Source organism: Callorhinchus milii, unplaced genomic scaffold (genome assembly GCF_018977255.1).
Source record: "Callorhinchus milii isolate IMCB2004 unplaced genomic scaffold, IMCB_Cmil_1.0 Scaffold1, whole genome shotgun sequence".
NCBI lineage: Eukaryota > Metazoa > Chordata > Chondrichthyes > Chimaeriformes > Callorhinchidae > Callorhinchus > Callorhinchus milii.
Window position 1 is genome coordinate 134,709,322 of NW_024704742.1, and position 16,757 is coordinate 134,726,078.

Consider the following 16,757-nt stretch of genomic DNA (forward strand, 5'->3'; position numbering starts at 1 on the left):
TTAAACTTACAGAAGGATTTTCTATTAGTCAGTTATGCAGTAGGCACTCGCCTTGCCCTACCCCTACCCCAACCAAACTCACTGACCACTGACTTTTGATATGTTCACTGACCAGTTTGTTTCACTCTTGTCTCAAAGTTCAACAGGTTGTGGGTTCAAGCCCCACGTCAGGCCTTAGAACTCTGTCTCGACTGACACAATTTTGTGCTGAAGGAGTGTGTGTTTGTCAAAGTCTCCAACCTTTTATGAGACATTAAACTAATGCTTGATCTGTGCCTGTTCAGATGGTGTCCAAGATCCCTTACTAGTACTTGGAAAGAAGAGGGAGTTTTTCCTGGTATCCTGGCCAATAAAACCCCAAAATAAAATTGGTTACTCACTCCATGGCTGTTGAGGGACATTTCAACACTGAACAACGAATAGACAAGTTAGTGCCACAAAATACACGTGAATCCAGTTCACAGTGTATACTTTGAAGTGCTTCGAAATGTCTTGATGATATGGCACAATATCAAATGCAAGGTTTGTTCTTATTATCTTTAAAATCTCTCATTAAGACTTATCTCTTCCTCTGTGCCTATTGTCACCCTCTTCCAACTCCCTCTCTCTTTCACTCTGTATCCAACCCCACCTCTGTACAGAGACCCAAGACTCGATTCTGCATGAACAGCACTAAGTAAATGTAAATGTATCTGTTGAAAAGCCTCTAGATCAACCCGAATGCCCAGTCCTTGGATTGTTCATAAATCGCCCGCCGTGTTTGCTTACAATTACTTTGACTGACAGTAAAATCTGCTTTGAGATATCTCATGATTTAAGGATGATGATTATTATCATATTCTGGTTTGGTGAAGCTCTGTGTTGTTGGACCACAATCTTTTTGGGGTGCCATTAACCCAAGGTCCAGCCAGCCTGATTTGGAGAGGTTGGACAGGAGGGGTGAGAGAGCCAACAACTGTTGGAACAGAGAAAGGATTTTCTGCCCGGTGGCCTGGCTGGCATTTCTCCCCTGGATTAAAAATCGCTCGGTCGTCTAGTTTGTGGGGAGATTACATTCAAAAAAACATTTAAAAGTCTGCACATGCCATGAGAAATCAGCCTCTCTCTCTCTCCTCCTGTCCACCATTCCAGCAGGTTGGGCAGATTAGGTTCACTATTGCCTCTTAGTGAAGAATTGGGAACGCTGGCAATGCTGGCAACCACAGACTTTTTGGGGTCAGTCGGGTGTCTAATACATTTGAAAAACCACCACCTTGCTTAAGGGTGTGCAAACCAGAATGAGTTCCACATCATGTATGCCCACGGAAATTTCCCCATGTCTGGAATGGAATGCCCACATTCTCACCAGAGTGTCCATTGGGGGTAACTGCTCGAGTTTAACCGGCTAAATCCGTGTAGCTTGCCATTGAGTGCACTGTCTGGCAAGCTTTCCACTGCTTGTCCACGAGGACTACCCAACCCTATTCCAGGTGTGGAGTCCTCAGTGGTTGGAGCACTCGCCTTGCAAGCGAGACACCTGGGTTCAATTCCAGGCAGGGCGAAACCTTGGGCAAGTTTCCTTACTCCACACCCCCAATAATAATCCCTCAAAAAAAAAAAAAATTGGTCATTTTCAATCCATGACTGTTTGTGGGACACTGCTGCGTGCAATTGGCTGCCGAGTTTTATCCCCAAATGTACGATCAATTCACTTTACAGCATATTCTGTGAAGCACTTTGAAACGTCTAGAAGATGTGAAAATCTCTATATCAAACGCAAGGATTATTATTATTACCAGTTGGGACGTCCTCCCGGCATGAAAGGCGCTATACAAATATAAATCTTGTTGTTGTTAGGGCTAAGGCTTGCAGAGTTAACAAGAGCTGAATGGGAAGAATTCCTGCTCCCAGTGACTGGACTGCTCTTCCAAGTCCTACTAATAAGTCAGGCTGACTGGCCTGTCATCAGCAATGCCCTGGAGTAATGCAGACCTGCCTCAATGAAGTCTGGCCTCAGCTGGTAACCATTTCCAGTCATTAAATACTGCGCAAAGAAAAACTTCCTGGCATCTGTCCTGAAATTCTCCATCTGAACTCCCCTGTGTTTTAGTGCAGCCTAAAATATTGTTCTAGGTTTACTTTTTTAATCCCTTTTAAAATAGTTATACATTTTATAACACCCCCTCTGAGATAATCTCACACTTAAGACTGAAGAGCTTTAACTTGTCTCATTGTTTTTCAGTGTTGGAACAAGTAGAGATCTGCTAACTTGCCCAACCCATATATTGGAGACAAAGAGCTTTGTACCAGAGCATTAAGTGGAAAGTTTCACACCACAACCAAGTAAGGTGTGAGTGGGGTGGACGGTGGGGGAGGATGAGGTGTGTGTGTGATGCATACGTATCATTTCTAAAAGACTGCAAGAGTTGTGTTTCGAAGCATTATGTTAAATAAATTTTCCCAGTGGTTTAATAGCGAATTACCATCTTGGTGTAAGACAGGACTAAGCCAGAAGGCCCCAGGCGCAGGGTGGAGGGTAGCGCTGGAGTGGGGGTAATGGAATTATCCTCGCACCACGGTAGAGTTTGAGAATAAATGTGGTTCTTGTTCTCATCGCTATCTGGAAACCCAGCTAGATGATGAGTGTTTGGGCCTCGATCACTCCTGGGCTGGGCCATAGCTCTGCAACTCCAGGACTGAGTTACTGTTTAATCCCTTTCACTTCTGACCCAATTATAAATCTCACTTCACAGAGTCCCTTAGCATGGTGATTAGCTCGCTCGCTTCACAGACGAATGGACCTGTTTGATTCCCGGTCGGGGAGGAACCTTAAGCAAGTTTCCTTACTCCACACGACTCTGTTTACCTAGCAGTAAGTAGGAACCCATTTGTTGGTCGATTGGCGGATCGCTTTCTGGGGGTAATAAACCCTTCAAAAAAATTTGGTTGCTCAATCCACAACTGTTTGTGGAACCCTGCTGTGCACTTAAGAGAGAAAGGGATAAACTAGACTAGCAAATTAATAAAATAAACTTCAACACACAGGCCAATGAATGGGAATTTCAGAGCATCTGAAGATAATGCAGGAGAAGAAAAGCACTCAAACCACACACACAGTTACCCAACTTGCCAGTCTCTTGAAATGTCGCTCTCTGGTGGAGGGTCTCGAGGATTGCAATAAATGGATTGAAAGTAATAAGAAAAATTTAATTTCCATGGCCGGTGCCTTGTATTGGAATATTAACTCCCCAAAATCACCGTCTCTTCTCTCCTCCCCCTTAACAGTATCACACAGTCAATTCACTTTACCGTATATTGTGTGAAGCGCTTTGAGATGTGTTAACGATGTGATAAGTCGCTATATCAAATGCAAGGATTACTACAACACAATACAAAATTATATTTGCAAACCGCTTTTCACTTCGGGAGGACGTCCCAAGTTGCTGAACAGTCAGGGATTAGGAGCTGAGCTGGGGTAGGGTTGGGGAGGTTGGGATTAGGGAGGGTAGAGAGCGGAGAGTGTAGGAAGATGGCCGAAGCCAAGGTAGAAGAGGAGGGTCTTGAGGCGTGCCTTGAAGAAAGCAAGGGAGGTGAGCGAGGCGAAGGGAATGTGGGATAGACTTTCAGAGGGTGGGGGCAGAGCGGCTGAAGAACTGACCACCGATAGTTAAATATTATCACTATTAACACACAGTAACACACACAGAATGATCGGAGCTACAGTGGTGACTAATAAGGCAGTTTATTTGTTATCTCTGCTCATGGGGATTCAAACAATTTTAAAGATATTTTTCAAAAATGTTGTTAAAGGCTTTATTTAATTACACTTAATCGGAAATTCCTCAGAAGACTGAGTGTCCCCCTCCCCCAATTGGTCCAGTTGCCGGGGTTTTAAGCGCATGTAAAAGTGCTCAATGCTAATGCAATGCTATCCTGTTTTTTAATTGATGAGCGAGGTTAGGTCTGCTCACCCTATTATCCAAATTAGACCAAAATGCATTCCACTACAACAACAACCTCAACAACAACTTGCACTTACATAACGCCCTCCACGCCGGGCGGCGTCTTAGAGCGCTTAACAATGGTGGAGCCCGAGGTCGAGCCGGGGGAGGGGGAAGGTGACTGTGCTGCGGTCGAAAAGGAAGGTCTTTAGGCGCGATCTGAAGACAGGGAAGGAGGGGGTGAGGCGAAGGGGTTGAGGGAGGGAGTTCCAAAGTTTCGGGGCGTAGTGGCTGAAGGCACGGCCGCCGATGATGGAGCTGAGGATTCGGAGGAGGCCGGACCGAGTAGAGCGGAGGCAGTGGGTACTGCTGTGAGGAGAGAGGAGGTTAGAGAGATAGGTGGGGCCAAGGAATGGATGGATTTAAACACTAGAGTGAGGATCTTGAACTTGACCAGGAGCCGGTGGAGTTTGGGAAGGAGACAGGCAATGTGGCGGAGGTGGAAGAAAGCGGTGCTGGTCAAGGACCGGATGTGGGGGAGGAAGGATAACTGGGGATCGAACCTAATGCCTAAGTTACGCACAGGTTCAGAGAGTTTTAAGGTCAGGTCGGGTAGGTTGAGGAGGTCGGAACCATGGGACAGACATCGGCGGGAGCCAAAGAGTATGGCTTCTGTCTTGTCGACATTTAACTGCAGGAAATTTGCACTCATCCAGCTCCTGATGTCCGACAGATAAACTGACACAACATCAGGGAACTGGGGGTCGCAGCTGGAGGGGAAGAGTAGAGTTGAGTGCCATCCACATACGTGTGGAAGTTAACCCCATGTCTGCGGAAGACATCACCGAGAAGGAGCACATAGATGAGGAAGAGAAGGGGGCCAAGGATGGATCCTTGGGTTACCCTGCAGGTGATCGGGTGGAAGTGCGAAGAAAAGCCATTTTCAGAAATGTAGTGCTGGCGGTTTGTGAGGTAGGACTCGAGCCAAGTGAGTGCGGTCCCACTGAGGTGGATGATGGCGGACAGGGGGTGGAGGAGGATGGCATGATCGACTGTATCGAATGCAGTGGGGAAGTCCAGGAGGACAAGGAGGCAGAGAGAGCCCTGGTCACAGATAGAGAGGTTATCGTTGTGGCCTTCACGAGCGCTGTCTTTGTACTGTGAGCAGTGCGGAAACCGGACTGAAGGGGTTAGAGTAGGGTGTGGAGGGAGAGGTGTGCGCGAGGAGGTGATGGGCAGTGGAGCATAGGATTTTGAAGTTATTGTTAGCCTCCAGTATGATGTTTCAATAGTGCGCAATTTTGCTTGCGACAGATAGCGGCTATAGGTATGAAGATGCTCGCGCCACAGCTGGTGGTGGACCGTGAGGCTGGTTTTCTGCTACCTGCGCTCGAGCAACCAGGTTTGGGGTTTTAGGGAGCAGGGATGGCTGTTGTACCAGGGAGAGCGGGTGGCTTTGGAGACGGTCCTGGATTTCAGGGGAACGAGGGAGTTGAAGGTGGAGGAGAGGTGATCATGAAGCAGCTTGACGGCTGCTTCAGGGTCGTTGCGGGTAGAAGGCCAGAGGAATAGAAGGTCTGAGCACGAGAGGGTTTTGTGAGAGTGTCAAGGGAAAAGGGTTGTCCCCGCACACAAGCCCCAATCCCCCCCTAATCTCTTCTAAGCCCCAAAATGTCAAAGGACAATGTGGACCTGAATCGTGGCTTCACGAGCACCCATGCAAGTAAGGTGACGGGATGTCCTCTCTGGCTGGACAAGCCTGGCCTGAGCCTAGTGAGTATGTAAACTCTGTATTTCAGTATCTCCTCTTCCTTTGTGTGAGGGCTGATCAAATTCCTCAGGTCAGAACTACTGCAACACCGATCCTAACCAACAGAGGCCTGAAGGCATAGCTGTTGCCTGGATCCCAACTATAACAGCCCCTAAAATTATGGGTGAGTTTCGGTTGTGTTCAATTTACCACAAGGCAATCTCAACAGGAGCACTTTTCCGGCAGGTGCTAACCCAAGAAGTAACTGCTAAGAACAGTTGCGAAGTCCTGTAGAGCAGTGGTTAGCCCACTCGCCTCACAAGTGAGAGAATCATAGAATTATACAGCGCAAAAGGAGGCCATTCGGCCCATCGTAGCTGTGCTGGCCTTTTAAAAGAGCTATCCAGAATAATCCCAATCCCCCACTCTCCCCATAGCCCTGCAAACTTATCTGAGAGGACCCAGCTTTGATTCCCGGGCAGGGCGAAACCTTAGTCAGCCAATTGTGCACAGCATTGTCCCGCAAACAGTCGTGGATTGAAACCAAATTGTTGTTATTTTTTTGAAGGAATTTATCACCCCTGGAAAAGCAATCAGCCAATCAACTAACAAACGGGTTCCTACTTACAATTCACTTTACAGTATATTCTGAGAAGCGTTTTGAGATGTCTCAACGACGTGATGAGGCACTATATTAAATGCAAGGATTATTATTATTAAAGGGGTTATATCAAATGTAAGAATTATGATTATTTATTAGTTGCTCTCGTTATCCCTGTATTGATGATGGATCATACCCCCTTTCAACAACTTGCACTTAAAATAACGCCTTTCACTTAGCACGAACGTCTCGAAGCACTTTCATTTAACTCCCTGCTGATTCCCAGGGCATTTGTTTTTAATTTCAGCAATCGTTTTCGTTTATACCTTTTCTTTTCAAAATAAAGGAAGCACGTCTGTCAACACCAGACTCCTGGTGCAAAACAGAAAAATAAATAAACCTTGTGACCAAAGTTGGCAGAAATTAAAATTTGCTTGTAGCTCAAAATCGACCAAATGCTAGCCCCAAAATAGCCCAAAATGATGCATTGTCTATTAATAGAATATTCTTCCTCAATTCCTCCGGCTTGCTCCCTCCCTCCCCATCTTCAGCGCACCCCCGAAGACCTTCCTCTTCGACCGTGCCTAATGTCACCTCCCCTGGTTCTGAGTTGTGCTCTGCCACTAACGCTATCCTACAGTAGGGGCAAAAGAATTGTTTTGTATGTTCACATCAAATGGCAAGTGTGAAGAGGTCCTAGACTTCTTCGCTTGAAAAATTGAAAACATCCGTTCGGCTACATCGCGCTCTTCCCCCTCCCAAGTCACCTAGCACCCCACCCAGACCATCCACACCGCCTTCTCCTTCCGAACACGGCTCCTCACACTCCTTTGCCGCCATTTCTCCCTCCTCTCTTTCAACCACATCACCTGGATGAAGTTCACCACCTGCTGCCTCGACCTACTCCCCACCGAGCTGCTGGTCACTCAACTCCCCTTCTCTCCCTCCTGCTGGCCGACACGGTGAACCAGTCTCTCTCCTGTCGCACACTACCGTCCTGTCTCCAACCTACACTTCCTTGCTAAAGTCCTGTAATGCATTGCTGCAGGTCAACTTCGGTCGCACCTCTCCCTCCACTCCCTCCTCGAGCCCCTGCAGTCTGGTTTTCGCCCTGTCCACAGCATAGAGACAGTGCATGTCAAAGTCACAAACGACATTCTCTCTGTGACCAGGGCTTCCTCTGCCTCCTCGTCCTCCTGGATCTTTCTGCCGCATTTGACACAGTCAACCACCTATCCTCCTCCATTATTGGGCCCGCACTCGCATGGTTCGAGTCCTACTTCACCAACCGCCTCCATTTCATTCTCAGCAAATGTTTTCTCCTCCCACTCCCACCCGGTCACCTGTGGGGTACCCCAGGGCTCCATCCTTAGCCCTCTTCTTTTCCTTATCTACATGCTCCCACTGGGCGATGTCATCCGCAGACACGGGGTAAACTTCCACATGTATCCCGATGACACACAAATCTACTTTTCCTCCTCCAGCACCAACTCCAGATCTGCCGATGTTCTATTAGCTTGTCTGGCAGACATCAGGGGCCTGGATGAGTTTAAACTTCCTGCAGCTAAACATGAACAAGACGGAAGCCATACTCCTTGGCTTCCGTCAACGTCTTCACTCCTGCGGATCCAAACTCCCCAACCTCCTTGGGCTCTCCTTCACACTCACCAAACCAGTGCGCAACCTAGGCATCCGGTTCGAACCCCAGCTGTCCTTCCTCCCCCACATCAGGTCCCTGATCAGAACCACCTTCTTCCACCCCCGCCCCATTGCCCGCCTCTGTCCAAACCTTACCCCAAATGCAGCTGAAACCCTTGTGCACGTGTTTGTCTCCCACTTGGATTACACCAACACAGTTCCACCATTCGAAAGATCCAGCTCACTCAGAACTCTGCCATCCAGATAATGATGTGGACCAAACTCCGTACCCACATCTCACCAGTTCTGGCCCAGGCTCCACTGGCTCCCCATCACTGAACAGATCGACTTCAAGATCCTCATACTCGTGTTCAAATCCCTTCACTCCCCGGCACCTCCCTACCTCTCCGACCTCCTCACTCCACAATCCACCACCTGGTGCCTACGCTCGACTGGCAATGGCCTCTTGCTCGACCTTCAAACCCTCTGCCCCAAGATTGGAAGTCGCACTTTCAGCCATTACGCCCCAAAATGTGGGAACACTCTCCCTCAATCCCTCCATCTTGCCCTCTCTCTCCCTTCTTTCAAGTCCCCCCTGAAAACTTTTCTCTTTGACCATCCCTACGGCCACTTCCTCGGCTTGGTTTCAGGCTCCGCCACTGTTAAGACGCTGCCCTGTGTGGTGGGTGTTATACAAGCGCAAGTTGTTAATGTTGCTGCCGTTTAAATGAATTACGTAATAATTAAGAACAAAACCGCACCAAACTTTTTTTTGAATCATAGCCCACATAATCCAACAGAAAAAAAAAACCCCGCCCAACCTGACCACATTATCCTTCGTGACAGGTCCCACACCAAATACGATGTGGTTTTTTTCCCTCTTTTTTTCCCTCTTTATCATTACTCTATTATTATTTTCTCTCAATTCAATTGACTTTACAGTTTATTCCGTGAAGCGCTTGGAGACGTCGAGAAGACGTGAAAAGCGCTAATACCCAATGCAAGGGTTATTATCATTACGGTCAACTCAACAGAACACAGGTGGGAATTGTGAATGAGAAGGTGCGGCGTGGCGGGGGCGGGCGGGGTGGGGGTGGGGGGGGGAGAGAAGAGAGAGACCAGGAGAAGGGTTGGGGGGAGAGCGAGCGAGCGAGCGAGAAAGACAGAACGTGGAGAGAGAGAAAAAAAAGAAAAAGAAAGAAAGGAAGGAGACGGATTGGGCGAAGGGAGGGATGGAGAGGGAGGGAATGGGGCAGTTTGCAGCAGAGCCTTGAGATTGGCGGACAGGAGGCTCAGTGGTGGGGGCGGTGGGGGCTGGTGATGGAGTGATGATGGAGGGAGGGGGGCGGGGGGGGGCGTGGTGGTGGGTGGGGGGGGTCGTGGTGGTGGGGGTGGGGGGGGATGGTGAGGGCCAGGAAAGGGGCGGGACCTTTTGTCGGGGCGGAACGGAATGCAAGGGGAGCCAACAGCAGGGACCGGGGGGACGGGTTAGAGGAGGGGACACACACTCACTCACCCACACACCCACACACACAGAGCAGCGCAGGTGGTGTCATGGCGCTGAGGGCGGCCGCTCGGCTGCTGTTCGGTGAGTCTCTGTTGCTCTCTCTCTCTCTCTCTCTGTTTATTATTATTATTATTTTTTTCTCTCTCTCGCGCTGTGGTTGTGAGGGGTCCGTCCGTCCGTCCGTCAAAGCTTCGACGCCTCTCCTTCTTTCCGGCGCACAAATATATATATATATACATATATATATGTAAAATATTAAATATATATATATTTATATATATGTATTTAATATTTATATATATATATTTATATATATATAAAAGAAATAAAACGGACAAGGAGTGGAGTTCCTGACCTTTAAAACACTCATTTCTTCCCTCTCTCTCTCTCTCTCTCAATCTTTCTCTCTCTCTCTCTCTTTCTGAAAACAGCCCCTTTTCTCTCTCTCTCTCTCTCTCTCCCTCTCTCTTCCCTCTCCATCTCTCTCTCTCTCTCTATCTCCATTCTAAATCATCACTTCATTATCACCTTCTCTCTCTCTCTCCGCTTGAGGTTTTGCCTTTTCTTTTCCCCCCTCTCTCTCTCTCTCTTTATTACTATTATCGCTTTATTACTATTATTCTCTCATTCCCTCTCTCCCCCTCTCTCTTGAGAATTCTTTCCATCACTTCATTATTATTATTGTTATTATTATTTTTTCTCTCTCTTTTGTTCTGCTTTGAGAATTCACCTTTTCCCTCGTTACATAAAGGGCCGCTTCTGCAGCCATTATATAAACCAAAGAGGGGAGGGAGGGAGGGAATGAGATAGGAGAGAGGTGGAGAGGATAATTATGTAAGGAGCTGTTTATGTAACCAGGTGGAATGTGCTGGAATTTTAAACTGGATCAAAAGACGTATCCTCGCACAGAGGATCATTGAGTAATAATAATAATAATATTAATCCTCGCATTTGATACAGCGCTTTTCACGTCGGGAGGACGTCCCGAAGCGCTTCGCAGAACACACTGTAAAGTGAATCGACTGTATGTTTGTGGGCGAACGCGGAAGCCAATTGCGCACAGCAATGTCCCACAAACAGTTGTAGATTGAAAATGACCAATTTATTATTGTTTTTGGTTTTGAAGGGATTATTATTTGGCTCTGTGTGGAGTAAGGAAACTTGCCCAAGGTTTCGCCCTCTGCCTGGAATTGAACTCAGGTCTCTCGCTTGCAAAGCGAGTGCTCTAACCACTGAGCTACAGGACTCCACCGATATAAGTGGCCATGTTTTATTATCTGTTCTTATATCTACAACATATTTTTATATCTGTTGTATAATCTGTAATCCGTGGAGTCCTGCAGCTCAGTGGTTAGAGCGCTCACCTCGCAAGCGAGAGACCTGGGGTTTAATTCCTAAGACAAGTTTCCTTACCCCACACGACTCCGTTCACCCGACAGTAAGTAGGAGCTCGTTTGTTAAGTCGATTGGCAGATCGCTTTTCCGGGGGTAATAATCCCTTTTTGTTTAAAAAAAACAAATTGTTTTATATAATAATTTAGTCACTTAATCCATGACTGTTTGTGCGACACTGCTGTGTGCAATTGGCTGGGTAATCTTTTGTTTATAAATTAAAATTGTTTTTGTTTGTAAATTTGTAGATTAGAAGTCTTTTGTAGAAACAATAACGTAATTTTTCAAGTAATTTGATCTTCATTTTTGCTGTCTCATATCATCCTTGTGGTTCTTCATTTCCTGATGTATCTTTTTTAGCATTTTGTTCCTGTTGCCTTCCTGAGGTGAAAAGGAGAGGCCGATTTTGTTTATTATGCAATGATATTTAGTGCCTTGAGAGTTAACACATCGCTATGCTTAAGAGAATATAAGCTATATTTAGTTCCGTGCATCCTACCTATACATGGAAATCTCAGTGATAAATTGTTGGAATGGAATGCGCACTCTCTCCCTGAAGGGATGCATCCTGCTTACCTAATTCTGGAAAGCAATACTACAACAACCTGCATTAGTATAGTGCCCTTCACGCCAAAAACTTGCCAACATTTCGTCTTGTCCGGGAACCGAACCCGGGTCGTCTCGCTTGCGTACCGAGCGCTCTAACCACTAACCTGCAGGACTCCAAAATGGGATGTTGCTAATTGGTCAATTGGCGCATCAAGTTGGCGCTTTAAAAAAAGTGACGATGCGTGCTAATTAGCACATGAAACGGGTTAGGAAAAGTTGCATTCTACCCACTCAAAGGGACTTTTGAAATCTGCTTTCTGTTGCAAGGATTAACTAGGGATTGCTTCTCTGGCTTAGTTTTCTTTACAGTAACTCTCTCATAGTTCTCATTCTGTGTAGATAATGCAACAAATAATTCCTGACTTGGCTCTTACAATGTATTTAAATCTATTAGTAATAATCCTTACGTTTAATATTACGCCTTTCATGTCGGGAGGTCGTCTCAAAGCTCTTCACAGGATTTTTGAGTTTAAGAGTAGTGACTGTATTTTGTAGGCAAACTCCTACGAAATCCACTAATTTCTTGCTCTTAAAATTTTGTTTCTTTGAGACCGTGACCGTGGAGTCCTGTAGCTCAGTGGTTAGAGCACTCGCTTTGCAAGTGAGAGACCTGAGTTCAATTCCAGGCAGAGGGCGAAACCTTGGGCAAGTTTCCTTACTCCACACAGAGCCTAATAATAATCCCTCCAAAACCAAAAACAATAATAAATTGGTCATTTTCAATCTACGACTGTTTGTGGGACATTGCTGTGCGCAATTGGCTGCCGCGTTCGCCCACAAATATACAGTCAATTCACTTTACAGTGTGTTCTGTGAAGCGCTTTGGGACGTCCTCCCGACGTGAAAAGCGCTATATCAAATGCAAGGATTATTATTATTATTATTATTATTTGCTTTCCCTGCTTGAATTGATGCCTTTGTCTGTATCCCCAGATTCTGTTTGTTTGGACTCAGGTATTGCAAGCCACCAAAAAGCACCACTAAGAATTAGAAGGGTACATTCTTTACTTGAGGCTCAATGCACATTGGAACGACCAATTGAGTGTTGTGCAGTTGGAGACATTGAATTGTAGGAAGCGCCACCGATTGAATGAGGGATTAAACTGAATTTGCTTAGGTGTGCATTTGTGTGTGTCTGTGTGTGTGTGTATTGTATATTATATAATTATAGATAAATACACACACACACACACACCTGTTGCATCAGTTGGGACTATGATATTTAATATGACTTATGTAAAGTATGAGTTATGCAACTGGAATAGATCATATTTATGATTTATGTAAAGTTATATACAAGTTGGATTTTATGACTTACACGTAACAATTACACAAATACTGTACTGGCTTTGGGGCATAAACGTAAGGTTTCTGTACTGTGTTTAACGAATGCATATTAAAACTATCTTAGACCATTCTTTCATATTCTTACATGTACTGTATCTCACGTGCAAAAAACCTGTGCTGTATATATGCTATATTTTTATGTGGCTGTGTGTTCAACTTAGTAATTATTCTTTTTTTAAAAAAATCAAGTCTTAAGTTTTAACTTCATTTTAACTAAATTAAGTGTTTACAAATTTTCTTCATTTGATCTTACACTTTTTACATTGGCCAAACGTCAGTCCCTAAACGTGGCCGTATTTCAACTGGCTGATTTGATTGTTGTTATCGGCTACGAAGTGACACTGCAGAAAGCTGCCTCTCTCAAACTGTTTACACCCACTCCTCTACCCACCCACTTCAATCAGGAGGTTCTGATAAGGCACCTTCCACATGACTCTCGTCTCCTCCACTCAACTATGCTTTCAGCCACTATGCCCCGAAACTCTGGAACTCTCTGCCTCAATACCTCATATTTATTCCCTCTTTGCCCAACATCAGATCCCATGTGAAGACTTTCCTCTTTGACTGTGCCTGCAGCCACTTCCTCTTTCTCCCTGGTTTGGCACCAACAACAACAAAATTACAATTGTATAGCGCTTTTCACATCGGGAGGATGTCCTAAGGGGCTGGACAGTCAGTGTTTTGGACCCGAGCTGGAGGTTGGGATTGGGGAAGATGGAAGGCAGTGGGGGTGGGAAAGGAGGATGATCGAAAGCACGAAGAGGAGGGTCTTGAGATGGGTCTTAAAGGAGGCAAGAGAGGGGGTGAGATGGAGGGACTGGGATGGAATTACAGAGGGTGTGAGTAGAGTGGCTGAAGGCCTGCCCGCCAATGGTGGGGTGGGCAATGCAGGGGACCTGAAGCAGGCTGGAGCAGAGGAAGCGGCCAGGTTGGTAGGGGCTTAGGATGCCGCAGAAGTAAGGGGGAACGAGTGCTTTGAAAGTGAGGACCAGGATCTTGAACTGTATCCTCTATGTGATGGGAAGCCAGTGGAGTCGAGCGAGGATGGGGGTGACGGAGCCTGGTGCGGGAGGACACGGGTTGCAGAGTTGCAGAGGCGAACTGCAGCCTATGGAGGGAGAAGTTGGGAGGCTGACAAGCAGGGAGTTTGCATAGTCAAGCCTGGATGTTATGAATGCATATATAAGGGTTTCGGCGGACTGCAGTGTGAGACAATGGCGGAGCCGGGTGATGTTGTGTACATGGGGGAAGGTAGATCGGGTCATGACACTGATGTGGGGTAGAAAGGATAGTTGAGGCTCAAACAAAATTCCAAGGTTCTGGACTGGCTTAGTAAGGTGGAGTGTGCAACCATGGATGGTGATGCTTTCAGCGCGTGAGGTGTGGAGGCACTGACGGGAGCTAATCAGGATGGCCTCGGTCTTGTTGATGTTCAACTAAAGGAAGTTGTCTCTCATCCAATACTTGTTGAGACATTCTGGACAGTGGTCAGGAAAACAGTGGTCCTGGAGTTGAGGGCGGAGGCAGAGATACAGTTGAGGGTCATTCGCATACATAAGGAAATTGACCCCTTGTCTGCGGATGATGTCATCGACATGTCATTCCAGACAGGGCGAAACCTTGGGCAAGTTTCCTTACTCCACACGCCTAATAATAATCCCTCCAAAACCAAAAACAATAATAAATTGGTCATTTTCAATCAACGACTGTTTGTGGGACATTGCTGTGCGCAATTGGCTGCCGCGTTCGCCCACAAATATACAGTCAATTCACTTTACAGTGTGTTCTGTGAAGCGCTTTGGGACGTCCTCCCGACGTGAAAAGCGCTATATCAAATGCAAGGATTATTATTATTATTATTATTATTATCGAGAGGGAGCATATAGATATTGAAGAGGAGGGGACTAGGGACAGAGCCCTGAGGAACACCACACAAGACGGTGTGGGGGCTGGAGGAGAAACCATTTGTGGACATGAAGTGGAGACGGTGTGAGAGGTACGATCTGAAACAGTTAAGGACAGAACCATGAAGGTTGAGGTGAGCGGAGAGAGGCAGTGGATGAGGATAGAGTGGTCAACGGTATCGAAAGCAGCAGAAAAGTCAAAGAGGCAAAGATATCAAGCTGTGATATTGTTAAATGCGAGGATGTTACCCCACGTTAAGGACGCTATATAAATGGAAGTTGTTATATAGTGCTATTGTTTTTTTCGGTCAAGAAATGGTAAGCAAGGCATTCATTTTGTTTCCATGTTCAGTGCATTTTGCACATGCAACAAGACAGTAGAACGAAAGTACATAAGCTTTTGCTTGTAGTCACTACACTGGATGGTAATATCTGTGAAGATATTCAGTATTTCACACACACACACACACACACACACACGAGGCAGCAATAAACAAGGACTGACATGTGCTTTGTGTATGGGAAAGCAGCCAAACAATACTGCAGGAAAGAAGGTGCTGGATAGAAAAATCCCGCCAGACACGTGGGGAGCTGTGGTAACTGGCCACAAATGAGCCGAAATGAAAGGGGACAAAGTAACTTGCGTTCAATTAAAGCTGGAAAGTAGCTTTGCAAGTGGAATTTTCCGTGCTTTGTAATCCATTTCAGTCACGGATTATAATTTATCAATTTCTAAAATCCATTAATTATGATGAAACATGGACCTCCTAAGTGAACGTGGCACTCGTTTGCTGCTGAAAACACTTCAGCCAGTATTGGGTTTTACTTGAATGAGACTGTGAGGTTTAGCTTTCACTTCCACTCCTTTGTAAATCATCTGCTGGACTTAATACTTACCTGCGTTGGGTATTATATTTACTTCAAATCTGCTTTTTTTTTCATTCACTGCAACAAAGATTGATATGTATGCTACAAAAATTGCTCCTCATCCAACTAATTGCTTCGCCCTTCCCTGGTAACTGGTCCTTGATTATCATCTGAGTAAAGAAAAACTTCTCTAAGTAAAGAAAACTCACGTCTTCTTGATCAGCTGTCTTGTTGCATCCTAAAGTATTGATTTAGCTTTACTTTTTCAATCCCCATTTAAAATTTCATGCACTCCTATGAGGTCCATTCTGAGATGTTTTTCTTGTCTAACGGTTGATCATAGGCTATAGCTCTTTTCTCCAACACTGGAGATCATTGCTGCTGTTCTCTGTACTGCCTTCGGGATGTGGGCGGATCCTGTATGTCGCAGTGACCAGTACTCGAGGTGCAATCTGACTTGATCACTGCACAGCCTGAGTATGATGTCTGGGACTCCAAACTGAAATCTGAACTGATTTAGCAGTATAGCCCAGCATCCTGTTTGCCTTATTTATTGCTGCCTCTTGGTGTGTGTGTATATGAAATACTGAATATCTTCACAGAAATTTCCATCCAGTGCAGTGACTATAAGCAAATATAGCTGATTTGTTTACACAGGGCTCTCAATCAGCCATGAATTGAATGACCAATTGATCTGAAGGATTATTAACCAGGACACTGGGAGAAACTTGAGTTCACCTAAGGAACAGGCAGACAGATCCTGGTTTGTCTGACTCGGCTTTGCTCACGCTTGGCCCAAGCCGAGTGAATGCAAATCTGACTGCATGTCTTCAGGCTTGAAGACAGGACAACAGGACAAAATGTGGAGTCCTGTTGCTCAGTGGTTAGAGCACTCGCCTTGCAAGCGAGAGGGCCTGGGTTCGATTCCCATCAGGGAGAAATGTTGGGCAAGTTTTCTTACTCATACGTTCATTTACCTAGCAGTAAGTAGGAATCCGGTTGTTAGTCGATTGGCAGATTGGTTTTCCGGGGATAATAATTCCTTCAAAAAATAATGATAATCAATTGGTCACTTCAATCCACGACTGTTTGTGGGACACTGGTGTACATTATTGGCTGCTGCGTTTTGCCCATAAAATATAGTGTCAATTCGCTTTACAATATATTCTGTGAAGCTCTTTGAGATGTCTCGAAGACGTGATAAAGCGCTATATTATTAATT

The 16,757-nt window shown here is 45.8% G+C and overlaps 1 protein-coding gene across 1 annotated transcript in view; it reads left to right on the plus strand.

Annotated features, from left to right (window-relative positions):
* The first annotated feature begins 9,398 nt into the window (after window positions 1-9,398).
* Window positions 9,399-16,757, plus strand: part of fech (ferrochelatase) — a 33,230-nt gene continuing 25,871 nt past the window's right edge. Inside the window, exon 1 of the mRNA XM_007903076.2 lies at window positions 9,399-9,497. Within this exon, the coding sequence (XP_007901267.1) occupies window positions 9,464-9,497 (34 nt within the window). The 5' untranslated portion in view covers window positions 9,399-9,463. The remainder of the gene's footprint in view (window positions 9,498-16,757) is intronic.